The sequence below is a fragment of the Biomphalaria glabrata genome, chromosome 13, assembly GCF_947242115.1.
Source record: "Biomphalaria glabrata chromosome 13, xgBioGlab47.1, whole genome shotgun sequence".
Taxonomy (NCBI): domain Eukaryota; kingdom Metazoa; phylum Mollusca; class Gastropoda; family Planorbidae; genus Biomphalaria; species Biomphalaria glabrata.
The window spans coordinates 29123293-29140880 of record NC_074723.1 but is presented as its reverse complement, the minus strand read 5'-3'; the positions used below and the strand labels follow the sequence as shown (position 1 = coordinate 29140880).

Genomic DNA, 17588 nt, shown 5'->3' with positions numbered 1-17588 from the left:
GATCCAAACTAATTGATACAGCTACCCTAAATATAAAATCTGTTTTAAAAAAAAAAGTATTTGTTTTTCTTGTTTTCAAACATAGCACAAATCAATGAACAATTCGTTTTTCTGTTGTTCTGGCTGAGTTTTTAAGCGACAGAGTTTTCAAAAACTGAAGTCCAAATATGAACACACCTAGCATATGTCAACGTTCTGACATTCATTCTACAGATCGAATTTTTTTTTTATTTAGCAAAGCTCGCAAAGACCTTCCTACAGGGAACAGAACCAGGAAGAAGAAGAAGAGGCAGACAGAGAAAGCGATGGGAGGGGGGGACAACATAAAAGATAGGACGGGCCTGCCATTGAAAGAGGTTCTAAACAGGGCAAAGGACGGGGAGGAATGGAGAAAGACGGTCGGCGAGTCTTGCTTGGTGCCCCAACAGTCCAAGAGACTAAGGGAGAGGTAAAGGTAAAAAGTGACATCAAACTTCTATAGGCTTTCGATTTTCAAGAGTCTCTGAGGACAATGACGAGGAAGAGTTTAACTTGGGAACGCATAGAGGGGCGACAAAGGAAAAGGCGTCGATTCCTGGGAACCAAAGTGACATCACTTGGCATGGCTTGAAGTACCACCAGTGATACGCATATCACAGTTTTGAAAAATCCTTTTACTGTCGAACCATAAGTACGTGTTTGTATGTCACAGTGTATGTGTGAGTGTGTGTGTGTGTGTGTTTTTAATGGGTTAAAACCACGCCTCGTTTTCAAAACGAGGTCGAAAAGCATAACACAAATTTGAAACAGTCAACTCAAGAAATGTTACGAGTGTGACGGCTGTGGATTACGTCATACAAGTTTCGAGAATCATAAAACTACGAAATATAAATCTGGCAACACTAACGATTTTCTTGAATGGTTCTTATGACCCAAGATAGCAATTTAATATATTTTCTTTTTAAAATAACAACATTTTCTTCGTGGTTTTCGAATGATTGTCAGAGTGCCCCAGCAGTAACACATAGCGTCAGTGTTTGTGCTATAAATAAACCTTGCACCTCCCTCGCCCCTGCTGATTCTTCCTCCACGCCTCCTAGTTTAAAAAAAAAAGTGATTTTCATTATTGGAAGAGTAACAGACTGAAGGGAGATAAGTGAAAAGATCGAGCCTTGTTTATCTTTGTCCTACACAGCACATGGCCCCAGACAGCGCCAATCAACGTGCCCTCTGTAGCCCTGCCCATTACCAAAATGGATCCCACAAAGATCCGATGTAATGAAATGTTAAATTGAAGCTTTAATCTGTGTTCATGGTTTCGTACCCAGACAAGGGAGAGAATCACGAAGAATAGCTTTATCCCTATTCGCTATTTCGTTCTCTCTTCATCATTAGTTGCATCCCTTTTTTTTTAATTTTGAATAATCAATTTGTCATAGGGGTAATATCTGTTTACAAAACTTATATCAACTCACTCGGTCTGGTCAAATGTGTGTACACGTTATTTCTCACACACCAACTCTCGGATCAATCTGAAATTTAGCACGACTATTTCTTTAACCTGACAACACAAGAATCAACAACAAAATATGAACTAATTAGTTACTTATCTATTGGTAATTAATTATTTTGTTTGGTATCTCTAACAAAAGAAACAAATTGTACTTGACTGAAGTGGTCGCATAAGCCGAACTAGTCCCATTGATTGGTCGCCGCTCTAAATTGAATATTGCATATTCTGTTCTGATACTCTACCAACTGAGCTTACCGGGTGCTATTAGAATCATGGAAATTACGCACAAAAAGTAAAATAAATTATTGTTTTTATATAGCGCTACTTTCAAGCTCAGAGCGCTTTGGTCCAATCTCAGTTGAGATTGTGTGTGTGTGTGTGGGGGGGGGGTTATCTAGGAGAAGGTTTTTCCGTGCTGCCTTCAGGCGCTCAGTAAACACAACTCTGCTAGAGTCGGGTGTTGAACCTCGAGCCCCCTTCATAAGTAGCCAAGCTAAGCGTACTTAGCCTCTCGACCACGCTTCCCAGTAAACAGTAAAGTAAACAGAAGAATAACCTTGTAGTTTAAAAAAAAAGTCAGATTTCCAAAAAAGGTTGGGTCGAAATCGCGGATGAAAAATCTTTTCGGTAATTTCAACCGCTGTGGTTTCGATCGTGTAGTTGCTCAGTTGTTCTAAGCACACATAAAGTAGTAACGGGTTGAATTATCATTTTTTCGTTCTCGGCAAGTGGGAGAATCAGAGATATGTCAGTCAGTCTGTACATGAATTGAATGAACCAATCAGGTCCCATTGCACTGACAATATAGATACAGATCAATTTCCTCCGAGATTCTGTCAAAGGTAAATATGTACTTTATTTTCGTTTGTGTGTGTGTGTGTTCGTTCACAATGAGGTCAAGTCCACTCCATAGCAAGACTCTAGCCTGGGCTAAAACGCCAATAGCATCTAACCTGCTTTACCTGATAAGTAAACAAACCTTACCCACATGTTAATCTCGAGCCCGGCTAGTTTTGTTCTCTTTACTCCTTCTTTCCAAAAGTCTTAGCGCGCCTAACCTCAGGCCTTTTTTACCCAGCATTCACTACCAACCAATGTTTCTGTGAGCACTGACATTTAGAAGTTCACTGTCTGACGACCTTTTGGTTAAAGTGGAGGATCTGTTTGATTTGTGTGTGTGTGTGAATGACCAGTTCAGGGGCGGACTGTGTGTTAACATAGGCCCGGGCATTTCTATACAATCCGGCCCTCAAATTGTATATCATATGATGGACATCCATTTCTAGGTCTACTGTCCTCAAAATCATTCTATTAAGTTAGATAATGTATCGATAACTGAACGCATGCATACAACTCTGTATCTTTTGAAGAAATATAGTAGGCCTTATGTTGCTATATAATCGCTAAAAATGTGGGCCCTAAAAAGGATGAAGCCTACTTGCAGCACGGTCTACGGATGTAGACTATTACATTAGTTTGGAAAAAGTGTTACATTAAATTAGCATTACACTGTAAAGTCTGTACAAGATTATTTTTTTTTTAACGCGACGCTCGGAGGGCCCCTTTTACAAGAGAATATTATGAAACATTTAACAATTTAATGCGTTCTATTGCGGCATTCATGAGGCCCTTTAGGTGCTCCATTTGGGTACCGGCCCACCAGGCATTTGCCCGAATGCCCATATATTCAGTCCGCCCCTGGTCCAGTTGGATAGAGCCCGGTATACTAGGGGATGTAACCGTCTCCATTTCTTTTCTCGCAGGAGTTTTGGGATAGACAGATGAGTACTAAGCGTGCATTTACCTCACCGCCCAACTCTGGGTGATACACTATCCTATTATTTCTTAAACACCTACACATTAAAATGTTTCTAAGGTGGCCCTAGTTGACAGGGTATCTGACTAGTAATAGCCGGTGGGGTGGGATGGCTGTTTAAGGTTGACTGTGTGGTGGGATGGCTGTTTAAGGTTGACTGTGTGGTGGGATGGCTGTTTAAAGTTGACTCTGGGGTGGGATGGCTGTTTAAGGTTGACTGTGTGGTGGCATGGCTGTTTAAGGTTGACTGTGTGGTGGCATGGCTGTTTAAGGTTGACTGTGTGGTGGGATGGCTGTTTAAAGTTGACTCTGGGGTGGAATGGCTGTTTAAGGTAGACTGTTACGTGCGCATATTAGTGTAAATGTGGAACGGTGCGAATGCGTGTTGAAAGGAGGAACCAAAATGGAGGAATAGAAACTAGATAGTGGTTTGAGTGTTCATGAAGATTAAATGAATTATAATCTATGACGTTGACTTTTTGTGTTGTTGCATTATTAAAAAAAACTCTTCACATAACACAACGTAACAAGTGGCGCCCAACGTTCTTTCTCTCTCTCTCTATTTCTCTCAATCATTCTTCCTTTTCCTTCCACTGCTTTGTCAATTTTAACCTCCTCTCAAATCATACTCAATTTCCCCCTACCTCTGTATCTCTCTTTCTCTTCACTCATTCTCTCTATCCTCTCCTTCTCTCTCTATCCTCTCCTTCTCTCTCTATCCTCTCCTTCTCTCTCTATCCTCTCCTTCTCTCTCTATCCTCTCCTTTTCTCTCTATCCTATCCTTCTCTCTCTATCCTTTCCCCCCCCCCTTTCCCTATTTCTCTGTCCTCTCATTTATCTCCCACTCCTTTTCTTTCCTCATTTCTCTTTTACCTCTCTCGCTCTCTCTCTCTTTCTGTCTCTTCTATCGTCTTCTTTATCTCTTTCTCTTTTTCTCTCCCTCTTCCCCAGCTTTCGCAACTCTCTCTCTCTCTCTCGCCTCACTATATCTTTGTTTGCACTAGCCGATGTAACTGCCATACCTAAATAGTTGCTATTTTCATTCACCCCCCCTCCAGCCCCCCTGCTCATACTTTCATCCTTGACAAAACGTACTCATGACTCACATCCCAGGTCTCCGTGAGTATATCCAGAGTGACGTCATGTTCAACACTCTATCTACCTCGTCACTTACCAGCAACAGAAGTAAAAAAAAGGGGGTGGGCAAAATTAGTTTCCCCCCTCCCCCACCCCATCCTTTCCGCTTTTGGGTCGATTGGATTTATTTCTGTTAGCGAGCGGTAATTATTTTGGTTAATGCCGTCGAATATGGTGCGTTAAAACAAAACGTTCAAATGCTACCTTCAAATGATACGCTTAAAAGATACGATCAAATGATACGTTAAAAAAGATACGATCAAAATGGTACGTTAAAGAGATACGATCCAATGATACGTTTAAAAAGATACGATCAAATGATACGTTAAAAAGATACGATCAAATAATACGTTAAAAAGATATGATCAAATGATACGTTAAAAATGATACGTCCAAATGATATTAATATGAAATCATATTATTATATGATCAAATGTTCGATCAAATGATTCAATCAAACGTTTCAACTGATACGTTAAATTGACACGCTAAAATATATGCGCTCAAACGATACTATCAAATCATACAATTACATGACGTGCTCAAATGATACGATAAAAAGATACACTAAGACGATACTCTAAAAAGATGTTCTCAAACTATACGATCTAAATGGTACAATTACAGCTACGCTAAAATGATACGACCAAACGATACGTTCAAATAATATGATCAAATAAGTTCCTGAGCTTCACTTTTTCTCACATTAAAAAACATGAAATACTTTCATTCAGACTACTCACAGACACCTGACACATGTGCACACTTGAATCTCAGTAAACACACACAACACACACAATGTAGATATAGACGGTTATATTTCATGCATTCTAAAACGCTAAGAAGTCACACATGTTTCACTCACTAATTACAGTCACACTCACAAACACACACGCAAAGAAAGCACATGCGAGGTAACTCTAATTACACGCGCAATCTCAGGTAAACAAAAATTGAAAACATAAACTTGTGTTATTTCTTGAATGATTATGGCAAGGCAATAGAGTAATAAATGCAGCGTCTGATTATCAAACTTAAAAGTGTCTGAGTCTGAATGCTACCCAATCATTATTCAACCAGTTTTGTTAAACACAACACCTGAACGCGGCAGCACATTTTCCTCATAAGCATTTTAAGATTGTATAAACAGAAGACGAACGGACGGACGGACAGACAGACAGATGGTGAGAGAGAAAGAGAGAGATGCATATATTAAAATACCTTTACTTCATCGTAAAATTAGTTTATATTTTATTTTATTAGTTTCAAAGTTAATTAAATGGTCGGGATTTTTGCATTTTTGTTAGGTAACTCAAGCACAGCATTCTATGGGAACAGGGGCTAAGCTAGGAATTTGCCATCATTTGAGGACCGGGGGGGGGGGGAGATTGTCCTTTTTATGGAGCTCCTGAATTTTGCGTTATATTTAATATTTAATGTGAAAAACACTCATTTGGGGGCCCTCTCAAGTGGGGGCCCGGGGGGATTTTCAAATTCTCCCCCAACCTACTCCCACCATAGCTACGCCACTGTATGGTAAGAAGATTACCAAACCAAGCCAAACAAAATTAATTTAATATAAAAAAAGTGTATACAATACCATGTAGCTGTATACACTGATACCCTACATTTAAATTTCTAGAAGTCTGCTGGAGATTTTTATGCTGCCAGTAATATGGTCTTTGTATATGTTTTGATTTGAATTCGATTAGACAAAGGCAATAACATAAACAATATACTGTTTTTTTAAAAAAAGCTTATACGAAGCGTAATTCTATCAATTAGTTTGTATCAGTCATGTAATTAAATTTTTTACAGATCTAGACCAACAACAATAAATCTTTGCGATTAACAATATGTTTACCAATGTTTTTAAGCACTATTTCTGTCACTTATCTGGACCAGTTGGGAAAATGGGCGGGAAAAAAGGGGGGGGGGAGAAAGATGTGGATTTTACCGTAATTGGTTTTTAAAAGCATTTACAAGAAAAAAAAAAAGGGGGAACGACCTGAATTCGAACTCGTGGCTCACGCCTCCTCGAGCCGACGGGCTAACCACTCTGCTACTTATAACTAGAGAAGATTGCATAGATATATGTTGTTTCTTTCATTTTAGAACAGCGACGCATAAAGGGGATTAATTCAGCTTATACTATCACCTCGGTTAAGTACTATTTCTTTCCCTTGTTCGAAATACCAAAAATAATAATTAATTACCGAAAGCTTATTAACTAATTGGTTTATTTTTGTTTTTATTGATTCTAGTGTTGTCAGGTAAAAGAAAAAACTGCAAAATTTCAGCATGAACCAAGATTGGTTGTCGAAGAAATAACGTGTACAATATTTTACCAGACAGACAGACAGACTGAGTTAGCTTTATTTAAAAAAAAATAGTGAAGAAAAATTAAATATGGTTTAAAAATCTTAGTTTACAAATACTCTGTACACCAGAGACACACAAACTATTTGCTTCCATTTTATGAAAATCTCCAACAGAAATGTCTAGTTTCTAAGACGAAATGTTAAATATTAAAATTACAATTTGTTTACAAATGCATATCATACACATACAAATATTTATAAACATACAAATAATGAAACTAACATACAAATAATGAACCTAACATACAAATAATGAAAGTAACATACAAATATTGAAACTAACATACAAATAATGTAAAAGACGGATGCTAAATACCTTTACCAATATTAACGAAACAAAAATCCAGAAATTCTTGTTACTGAGTTGGAACTCGTATAATTGTGTCTAGGCCCAGGTTATTAAGAGAGTTTCCCCTGCCCTAACAGGTCACACTAAACGTCCAGACGATAGAGGCTACATTTTAAAACATAAAAGAAAAATTAAAATCTGTGAAACTGGGTCAGCAGTATATTGCTCATCTACTCCCACACGCGCGCTCATGTGCGATGGTTCCGGGCGTGCCAAAAAAAAAAAAAAGGAGCCGTCTGGTTCAACCCTACACCTCCTGCCTACCCCCATTTCCAGCAGCTTATTGGTACACACTCCACCGGTAGAAGCAACATTCCGGCGATTTTCAGGTGAGACAGATTCTTCTCTCTCTCTCTCTCTTTCTTCTTCCCTTTACTCTTTCACAAACTTTTCCAACTATCTTGTTTCTTTTTTCTGTGTCACTTTCTTTCATTGTTACTTCATCTTTTTCTACTTCCTTGTCTGTCACTTTCGTTCTTCTTTTCCGTATATGTTTTTTATTCTTTCTTTCTTTCCAAGTTTCTTTGACTTGTACATTAGCGTGTACACGCATACATACACTTTCTTTTTAGTACATTGGTTCTTTTAGAATGAACAGCAAGGAACTGCAGATCTTGTAGTCTGAGATTGATTCTTTTAGAATGAACAGCAAGTGCATGCAGATCTTGTAGTCTGAGATTGATTCTTTTAGAATGAACAGCAAGGAACTGCAGATCTTGTAGTCTGAGATTGATTCTTTTAGAATGAACAGCAAGTGCATGCAGATCTTGTAGTCTGAGATTGATTCTTTTAGAATGAACAGCAAGGAACTGCAGATCTTGTAGTCTGAGATTGATTATTTTAGAATGAACAGCAAGTGCATGCAGATCTTGTAGTCTGAGATTGATTCTTTTAGAATGAACAGCAAGGAACTGCAGATCTTGTAGTCTGAGATTGATTCTTTTAGAATGAACAGCAAGGAACTGCAGATCTTGTAGTCTGAGATTGATTCTTTTAGAATGAACAGCAAGTGCATGCAGATCTTGTAGTCTGAGATTGATTCTTTTAGAATGAACAGCAAGGAACTGCAGATCTTGTAGTCTGAGATTGATTCTTTTAGAATGAACAGCAAGTGCATGCAGATCTTGTAGTCTGAGATTGATTCTTTTAGAATGAACAGCAAGGAACTGCAGATCTTGTAGTCTGAGATTGATTCTTTTAGAATGAACAGCAAGTGCATGCAGATCTTGTAGTCTGAGATTGATTCTTTTAGAATGAACAGCAAGGAACTGCAGATCTTGTAGTCTGAGATTGATTATTTTAGAATGAACAGCAAGTGCATGCAGATCTTGTAGTCTGAGATTGATTCTTTTAGAATGAACAGCAAGGAACTGCAGATCTTGTAGTCTGAGATTGATTCTTTTAGAATGAACAGCAAGGAACTGCAGATCTTGTAGTCTGAGATTGATTCTTTTAGAATGAACAGCAAGTGCATGCAGATCTTGTAGTCTGAGATTGATTCTTTTAGAATGAACAGCAAGGAACTGCAGATCTTGTAGTCTGAGATTGATTCTTTTAGAATAAACAGCAAGTGCATGCAGATCTTGTAGTCTGAGATTGATTCTTTTAGAATGAACAGCAAGGAATTGCAGATCTTGTAGTCTGAGATTGATTCTTTTAGAATGAACAGCAAGGAACTGCAGATCTTGTAGTCTGAGATTGATTCTTTTAGAATGAACAGCAAGTGCATGCAGATCTTGTAGTCTGAGATTGATTCTTTTAGAATGAACAGCAAGGAACTGCAGATCTTGTAGTCTGAGATTGATTCTTTTAGAATGAACAGCAAGGAACTGCAGATCTTGTAGTCTGAGATTGATTCTTTTAGAATGAACAGCAAGTGCATGCAGATCTTGTAGTCTGAGATTGATTCTTTTAGAATGAACAGCAAGGAACTGCAGATCTTGTAGTCTGAGATTGATTCTTTTAGAATGAACAGCAAGTGCATGCAGATCTTGTAGTCTGAGATTGATTCTTTTAGAATGAACAGCAAGGAACTGCAGATCTTGTAGTCTGAGATTGATTCTTTTAGAATGAACAGCAAGTGCATGCAGATCTTGTAGTCTGAGATTGATTCTTTTAGAATGAACAGCAAGGAACTGCAGATCTTGTAGTCTGAGATTGATTCTTTTAGAATGAACAGCAAGTGCATGCAGATCTTGTAGTCTGAGATTGATTATTTTAGAATGAACAGCAAGTGCATGCAGATCTTGTAGTCTGAGATTGATTCTTTTAGAATGAACAGCAAGGAACTGCAGATCTTGTAGTCTGAGATTGATTCTTTTAGAATGAACAGCAAGTGCATGCAGATCTTGTAGTCTGAGATTGATTCTTTTAGAATGAACAGCAAGGAACTGCAGATCTTGTAGTCTGAGATTGATTCTTTTAGAATGAACAGCAAGGAACTGCAGATCTTGTAGTCTGAGATTGATTCTTTTAGAATGAACAGCAAGTGCATGCAGATCTTGTAGTCTGAGATTGATTCTTTTAGAATGAACAGCAAGGAACTGCAGATCTTGTAGTCTGAGATTGATTCTTTTAGAATGAACAGCAAGGAACTGCAGATCTTGTAGTCTGAGATTGATTCTTTTAGAATGAACAGCAAGTGCATGCAGATCTTGTAGTCTGAAATTGATTCTTTTAGAATGAACAGCAAGGAACTGCAGATCTTGTAGTCTGAGATTGATTCTTTTAGAATGAACAGCAAGTGCATGCAGATCTTGTAGTCTGAGATTGATTCTTTTAGAATGAACAGCAAGGAACTGCAGATCTTGTAGTCTGAGATTGATTCTTTTAGAATGAACAGCAAGGAACTGCAGATCTTGTAGTCTGAGATTGATTCTTTTAGAATGAACAGCAAGTGCATGCAGATCTTGTAGTCTGAGATTGATTCTTTTAGAATGAACAGCAAGGAACTGCAGATCTTGTAGTCTGAGATTGATTCTTTTAGAATGAACAGCAAGTGCATGCAGATCTTGTAGTCTGAGATTGATTCTTTTAGAATGAACAGCAAGGAACTGCAGATCTTGTAGTCTGAGATTGATTCTTTTAGAATGAACAGCAAGGAACTGCAGATCTTGTAGTCTGAGATTGATTCTTTTAGAATGAACAGCAAGTGCATGCAGATCTTGTAGTCTGAGATTGATTCTTTTAGAATGAACAGCAATGAACTGCAGATCTTGTAGTCTGAGATTGATTCTTTTAGAAGGAACTGCAGATCTTGTAGTCTGAAATTGATTCTTTTAGAATGAACAGCAAGGAAGGAACTGCAGATCTTGTAGTCACGGAGGTCACGATCAGACTCGCGGCAAGAGACCGCGTACACTAAGACCCCCGCCATTTTCCTTTTCTATAACAGGCTAACTGTGCGGGACACGCCATTTATGTAACGGCCCCTTGAGGAACATCGCCTGGATTGTAACAAGGTTGTAGGAGATTTTTTACAACTTCGCACAGTGCAATGAGGATGCTCTCGCACCCCCTTAGGCACCCCCACGGGAGTCTTGTTTTGCTACCCTTTAGCCTAATCGTTTCCTCCTACGATCGTTTCCACCCGGGCGCCACTATGAGGCAGGGTAGCATGCCCGGGAAATAAGGGGACAAAATCCATATATACATCTACATCTCTCATTAAGTAGCATTTGTTGCCCTTATTTCAATATTTAAAAAAAAAATAATCCCCAATGATTAATTAACTAATAGGTGGATTTTGTTTTATTGATTCATGTTTTGTCAGGTACAATGAATACCTGTATAAAGTTTTAACTTGATCCTAGATTGGGAAATGGGAGAAAGAACATTTTCAAACTTTTTACCAGACATACCAGACAGACAGACAAAGTGAGTTGATATAAGCTTGGTAAAAAATACTCTACATTTGTCTTTCATTTGGCTTGACCGACAACCATGGAAAGTAGTTACCTATTTTTTACTTTTAGCCCAATACCAATGTAAAAGCTTAATAAGTTCCATAACATATTTATGGTTTTGACAATAAGTTCCATAACATATTTATGGTTTTGACAATTAGTTCTATAACATATTTATGGTTTTGACAATTAGTTCCATAACATATTTATGGTTTTGACAATTAGTTCCATAACATATTTATGGTTTTGACAATTAGTTCCATAACATATTTAAGGTTTTGACAATTAGTTCCATAACATATTTATGGTTTTGACATTTAGTTCCATAACATATTTATGGTTTTAATAATTAGTTCCATAACATATTTATGGTTTTGACATTTAGTTCCATAACATATTTATGGTTTTGACATTTAGTTCCATAACATATTTATGGTTTTGACATTTAGTTCCATAACATATTTATGGTTTTGACATTTAGTACGTTGATTCTAACATTTGTCCATTCAAATGGTTCTTCCGTTAAGATTTGAGACTTCCTTCTGGTCTCTGTCTGCTTACGACGACTCCCATCTACACTTATCTTTCACACCCCAATGAAAGACAACAACAACAACAAAAATGAAGGCACGCCACTGATTGTGTGTCGCGGTCAATGGCATTGCATCGTGGGTAGGACTGTGTGCTTGTTTGTATTTGTGCATGTGGCTATGTTAATGTGTGTATACATTAAATGGGTAGCTCTGATCCAGAGCTGGAATTTTACAATTTAGATTGTCCTGACACTTGTCAACGAGAAGCGGAGAAAGGGGGCGCCTTTGTGACAGGGGCGCAAGGGAATCGGACACCACCGATACAGAACCTGACACCAGCCTTGATGAATGTGAAACTCTAGCAATGAAAGGTCCAGGTCTCCGCGGCAGCTCTCCCTCCCCCCACCCCTTCCAACCACAACGTCATTTGTGATGACTAAGAAGCTTTAGGTTCTGACACCAGGAGAATGAGTTTCCAGGTGTGCCGTCTAAGAGCTGCTCAAAGCATGTGGTCCTACAAGGCGGGCTCCTTAAACCTGTCTATACAGTAATAAAGTTTTTAGAAACAATACTCTTTGTCTAAACCGTAGTCTACAGACTATACACAAATATATCGAAAATGTTGGCGCAGAGGCGTAGCTAGGTTTGGTGTCAACCTTTGAGGCTTGCTAATGGTGTTATCTCCATCTCAAATGAGCCTTTAAAAAAAATACTTCCAGTAAAGCTATCTTTATCATTAAAAGACCAGAAGTTTGTTAGTGCATCTAGATAACAATAAATCTTTAAAAAAAAACAAAATTTTTATCACTTTAGCGTTGACCCCTAATGGGTGTCACGTGGTGCCTTCCGCAACGTTCTGTCCGCCCCCCCCCCCCGGAAAGCAAGTGATGCCACTGTGATGACGGACCAGAAAAATTTTGAATTATTTATAATCATATGACTAGAAAACTCAGGGCTCACAAAGGCCTTCCTTTAGGGAACAGTACCAGGAAAAAGAAGAAGAGGCAGACTGAGAAAGCGATGAAAAATCAATACCAAAGAATGGACAGGCCTGACATTGAATGGAATTCTATCCACGGCAAAAGACAGGAATAGAAAAAGACTCTAAATAGATCTTGTGTGGTGCCCCAACGGTTCAACATACAAAGGGATAGATGAAGGTGAAGAAAAGATTGTTTCTAATGTACATCACGTTTAGATCTAGAGATACTTGACAGATCCTACTGCTTCAAAGCAAGAAAGAGGAATTCGAAAGATACGACGTGGAAGCAGTGGGGTGCTGATGTGCTGAAAGGCGGAGGGCCGACTTTCTTAAGAATAAGCTAGCCCAGTTTGCAAATCAAAGAAAACAAAATTAAAAATCAGACATTTCAAGAAGAAAAAAAGATATTAAAGCCAACAATAACAATATATGTGAGAGGGAAAAAGTAAAAAACTGCAGACAACTTCTTGGGTCTCTATGATACTCCTTAGCTCTCTGCTACAATCATAGTCATAGACATCAATAAATATAGACTGGCCGATTAAAGAGTTTTATGAAACGAAAATTTGTGACTTTCAATTTTGTGTACTTTATTATACAGCATTTATGAACAGTATAAAAGTTAATTATTCATATCTATTTCAGCCATAACCTATATAAGTATTACAATATTTTTACTAGTGTTTTGTTTTATCTCTAAGAATGAAGATCATGTATAATTTCATAATTTGGAAATCGGAATACAATAGATATATACATGTTTTCAAGTTACATGAAGTTACTTCCTTCGGCCAGTCTATGTTTATTTATGTCTATGGCTACAATACTATTAAAGTATTAACACCAAAGCAACCAGAAAACAAACTCTTCAACTTCCTGTCTTTTTATCTTTTCTCTACTTTCCATTGAAGAGCTGAATAAATATATTCAAAATGACAGAACGGGGCAAACATTGAAACGAACAATAAATATGTATTGCCCAGCCAGATGGGTTTGAAGTTCAGCCGCATCTACTAACGTAAGGAAGCTGTACACACGAGAGAAATAATTCGGCTTCAGTGTCACTAGCCATAACGTACTGCATGTTCGAATTACTAGATTTTTGTTTGACCCGGAGGAGGGGGGGGGGTTAGCTGCTTTAATTTGGGTTAGCTTTTCTTATAATACGTCACCGCCGAAGAATATGTTATGCAAATTCAAAGGACTTGTTTTTTTACTGGATTGGATTTGCTTATTATAATTTTTATTTGTATCTGATTATATCACACAGCTACCCGGTTCCCACTACATATGTGGATATCTCGGAAGATGAACTTCGGTCAGTGCTCCCAAACTATGTGGGCAGTCGACGAGGCTCGAACAAGTTTGTTCAACTATAACTCAGATCCTACAAAGGATGGAATGGAATATTTATTAATTAATTAATTTAGTTATTTATGACGTGTAAAAGGACTGCGAAATTTCCAAAGGCAATGGAAAGGCAACTATCAAGCTAAGAAACAGTAACAAGTTTAGAAATGATAGAACAAGACGATTACGGGTACACAAATATGCAAAAAGATATAAACTGAACACAAAATAATGCCGCTTCATACATAGATAGTAGAGATTACGAATTGGAACGATACAACACTGGCATCTGTAAATTTAATCATTGCGGTTTTGATCTTGATAAAGGCTTAGGTGTCCTAGACTTTAGTGAAGAAAGAATAGTTTAAATTTTCGTATTTTATTGTCTACGGCAAGTGATTATGAGTGGTCAGGACCAATAATTTTATATTGTAGATTGTCCGAGGTCGAACACGACATGTCAAAAGTCAAAATTGACACCAACATTAGGTAAAAAGAGGCACCGGATAGATTCAGATGGAGAGCAAGCATTAAGAAAGGATTGTGGATTGCAGAAGGCGTACACACCAGAAGTAGAAAGAAGGGTGAAAATGTTATAGATTTAGATGTCCAACCTGTGACCGCAGTTGTCAAAATTATTTTTGACTAATTAAATTCATTAGTCGCAGGACAAATTGCCAAGGGAATAGAGCGTCTCTCGAAACGTAAACTTACCTAGAAACCATCTAATAAGTTGTGTGTACTTTCCAGCACTATAGTCTCAAACTCCTAAGCTCTGTCGCTTCTAGAAAATGTAATTGTTATTATCTATCTGTAGTAGGTAACAGATATCTTTCAAAATGGCATCTTTGAAATTGTTTTTTTTTTTTTGTCAATTTATTTTAACCCCTTCCCCCCACACACACACCAAATCTTACTCTTTTTTGTTTATCTTCATTTTTCTTATTTAGGTTCCATAATATCACCATCACATTTCTTCATGTCGGTTTCATCTCTTTCTCTCTCTCTCTCTCTCTATCTATCTTTCATTGTATTGTATAGCTTAAAGAACGTAAATTGGATCTTAAAAACAAAGAGCAGGTTACTCTGATTAACGAGTGAAAATTCTTTATTGATTGACGTCATTTTCTTGCATGTGTGACGTCACAAAATGTCGCGTTCAAAGTCCGTCAACTATGGTGCGTCTCTATATCAACTAAGTGTCTAACATGTGTAATAGGTTGTAATGTAGAGGCGACAAAACGCAAAACGAAAATGAAACTAGACACCTTTCTTAAGTTACAAAAGTGAATGACAGTGCAGTTGGGGGAAAGGCCTGGGTAAAAGAGAAAATAATAAAAATCTTCTTTTGCTATTGTATTCGTTACTATTATATCTCTATAGTCAATCTTTTTTTATTTAACCTATTTGTGATTTGAAACAAAACGTGAACATTTCTAACGAGCCCGTGACCCTCAAAGGTAGGCTATACGCCTGACCTTTAACCTAGAGGAGCACGATCCCTTCACGCGTTCCTTCTTCACCACAATGCTCGAGCCGCAATAATAAAGTAGCGACCACGGGGGACGGGCTGTAGCTGAGCCACTGGCCTTTAAGGCATGCCTTAGTGGAGTATATTTGGTTCTCACGGAATTGTTTTACAAGACACACACACACACGCTCTGATCACACAGACACGCTCACACAACATTAATATAAGTAAAGCAGAGTACAGCCCCCCCCCCCACACACACACACAGCGACCCGGGGGGGGGGGAGGAGACAGTGGCGTAGCTATGGATTTAGGGGGCCGGGGGGGGGGCTTGACCTTTTTAGGGGCCCATACATTTTGACATTCGACATCATGACATGAGATAATGTACTTAATAAATAAATAAGTCTAAATTCTAATTAGTACAATATATAAGTAAAAGTAAAAAAAAAAATCATTAAGACTCTTTTAATGAATAATACCGTTGTTTATTGGCGAGATAATACACAAATTGACAAATCTCAATTCATATCGCCTCACGTCGAGCTTTCTGCGCAACAAAGGTCATCTATAACATCCTCTAGAATTAAAGATTAATGCTGTCTAGTAGTTTTGACTCCAAGTGAATAGCAAGATAACATGGAAGTGGCGTAATATTTAATGTAAAAAATGTGGGGGGCCCCGAAGGCACCCCGACTCTAGCTACGCCACTGAGAGGAGAAAGGAGTGGAGAGAGTGCGAGAGAGGAGTGAGAGAGAGAGGGGGGAGAGGACAGAGAAGGAGAGAACGGGAAGAGAAAGAATGGGAGACAAAGTGAGATAAGTGAGGAAGAGAGAAAGAGAAGGAGAGAGGGAGAGAAAGAGAGAGAGAGATGCAATAAATTAGTGTAAATATTAGTGTCGGGCTATTGATCTAGATGCCCATTAGTAACGTCTGCCTGCAGAGTATCAATAAACTATCAATAAAGACCAACATATTCGTCACATGGCATAGGCTAGTATTGGCTTGAAAATATTTTTTTTTTAAACCAGCGTGGTTCTTGGGTTGCGGGGCTGGCCCTAGCAGGACCACCTCCCATGGACCTCCGACACGTGGTGGCTTTATTTATTGTGATAGTTTTATCATGACGCAGACTTTCGCAGACTATCGCGATTTACACACAAGGTTAGTAGGTTAATGTCATAGAGACTACACCATTGTGTGCAGTCATGCGTGTTTGTTTACCTTTTTTTATTCTTAGCTCTAAGTAGGAACATATGTGTATAACGGGTTACCGGCCGTTGTTTGGTCACATGTGTGCTAAGACATTCTAGTTAGCAAATGTAAGCATTTCACGTAACACTCTGTTGGTTTTGTTCTCTGGAATTTCTTTTACGAAATGAAAAGGGATGCGTTGGCGGAGTGGTACAGCGCTTGGCTTCCAAACAGGCCGGGGGGGGGGGGCAGATTCGAGTCCTGGTGAAAACTTGGATTTTTAATTTCGAGATCTCTAGAGTCCACCAGCCTTTAATTGCTACCTGACGTTAGTTGTGCTGGCCATAGGACACTCTCGTTAACCGTGGGCCACAGAAACAGATAATCTTTACATCATCTGCCGTATAGATATCAAGGTCTTAAAGGGGAGGGGGATTTACTAAGAAATGAAGATGATTAAGTCCTTGTTCAAACCTCCTGAAGGACTGCATGGGGGTGGGGACAAGGTTCGAACTGGGGGCATGACAATCCGAACAGCAAACCAGGCAGCATCTTTTCTTTTGAATACTAGGGGGAAAAGGCCTACCTTATGTGTGATCTCATGAGTAATGAACTTGTACATAGGTTAGTGAATGAGAATGGTCTTACAATTTTCAAGCATTTGTCTTGGAGTGCAGAGACAGTCGGGAGGGGGAAAAAACACGGATCTACCACACACTTCCTTAGCCTACATAAACACACACACACCTCCTACGTATCCATAAAAATGGCAGGCTCATATCATGACAATAGTGTATAGTGTAATAATGTCATCTTCTACCCACCCCGTAATGACGTAACAGAGACGGCTAGAAAATAGTTTGAGGGCACATACGACGGAGACAAAACACTCTGATCTTTGACCTAATGATTCACTTGAAAATCAACATTGTTTAGATTCTAAGGTAATATCTTAATAATCGTTACTAATATGTATA

The 17588-nt window shown here is 38.4% G+C and overlaps 2 protein-coding genes across 4 annotated transcripts in view; both read right to left on the bottom strand.

Annotated features, from left to right (window-relative positions):
* LOC106069596 (uncharacterized) overlaps positions 1-17588 on the bottom strand; it is a 28870-nt gene that overhangs the window by 9214 nt on the left and 2068 nt on the right. Inside the window, exon 1 of one of the 3 annotated variants that reach the window (XM_056008752.1) lies at positions 7144-7755. The exons of 1 other annotated variant lie outside the window; for it this stretch is intronic. The gene's annotated coding sequence lies outside the window, so the exon portion shown is untranslated. Of the gene's footprint in view, positions 1-7143; positions 7756-17588 lie in introns of those variants that run through there. One more of the 3 variants, XM_056008753.1, reaches the window with a different exon arrangement.
* LOC129922554 (uncharacterized) overlaps positions 7713-17588 on the bottom strand; it is a 44360-nt gene continuing 34484 nt past the window's right edge. The window contains exon 2 of the mRNA XM_056009192.1: positions 7713-10439. Coding sequence (XP_055865167.1) covers positions 7713-10439 — 2727 coding nt within the window. The remainder of the gene's footprint in view (positions 10440-17588) is intronic.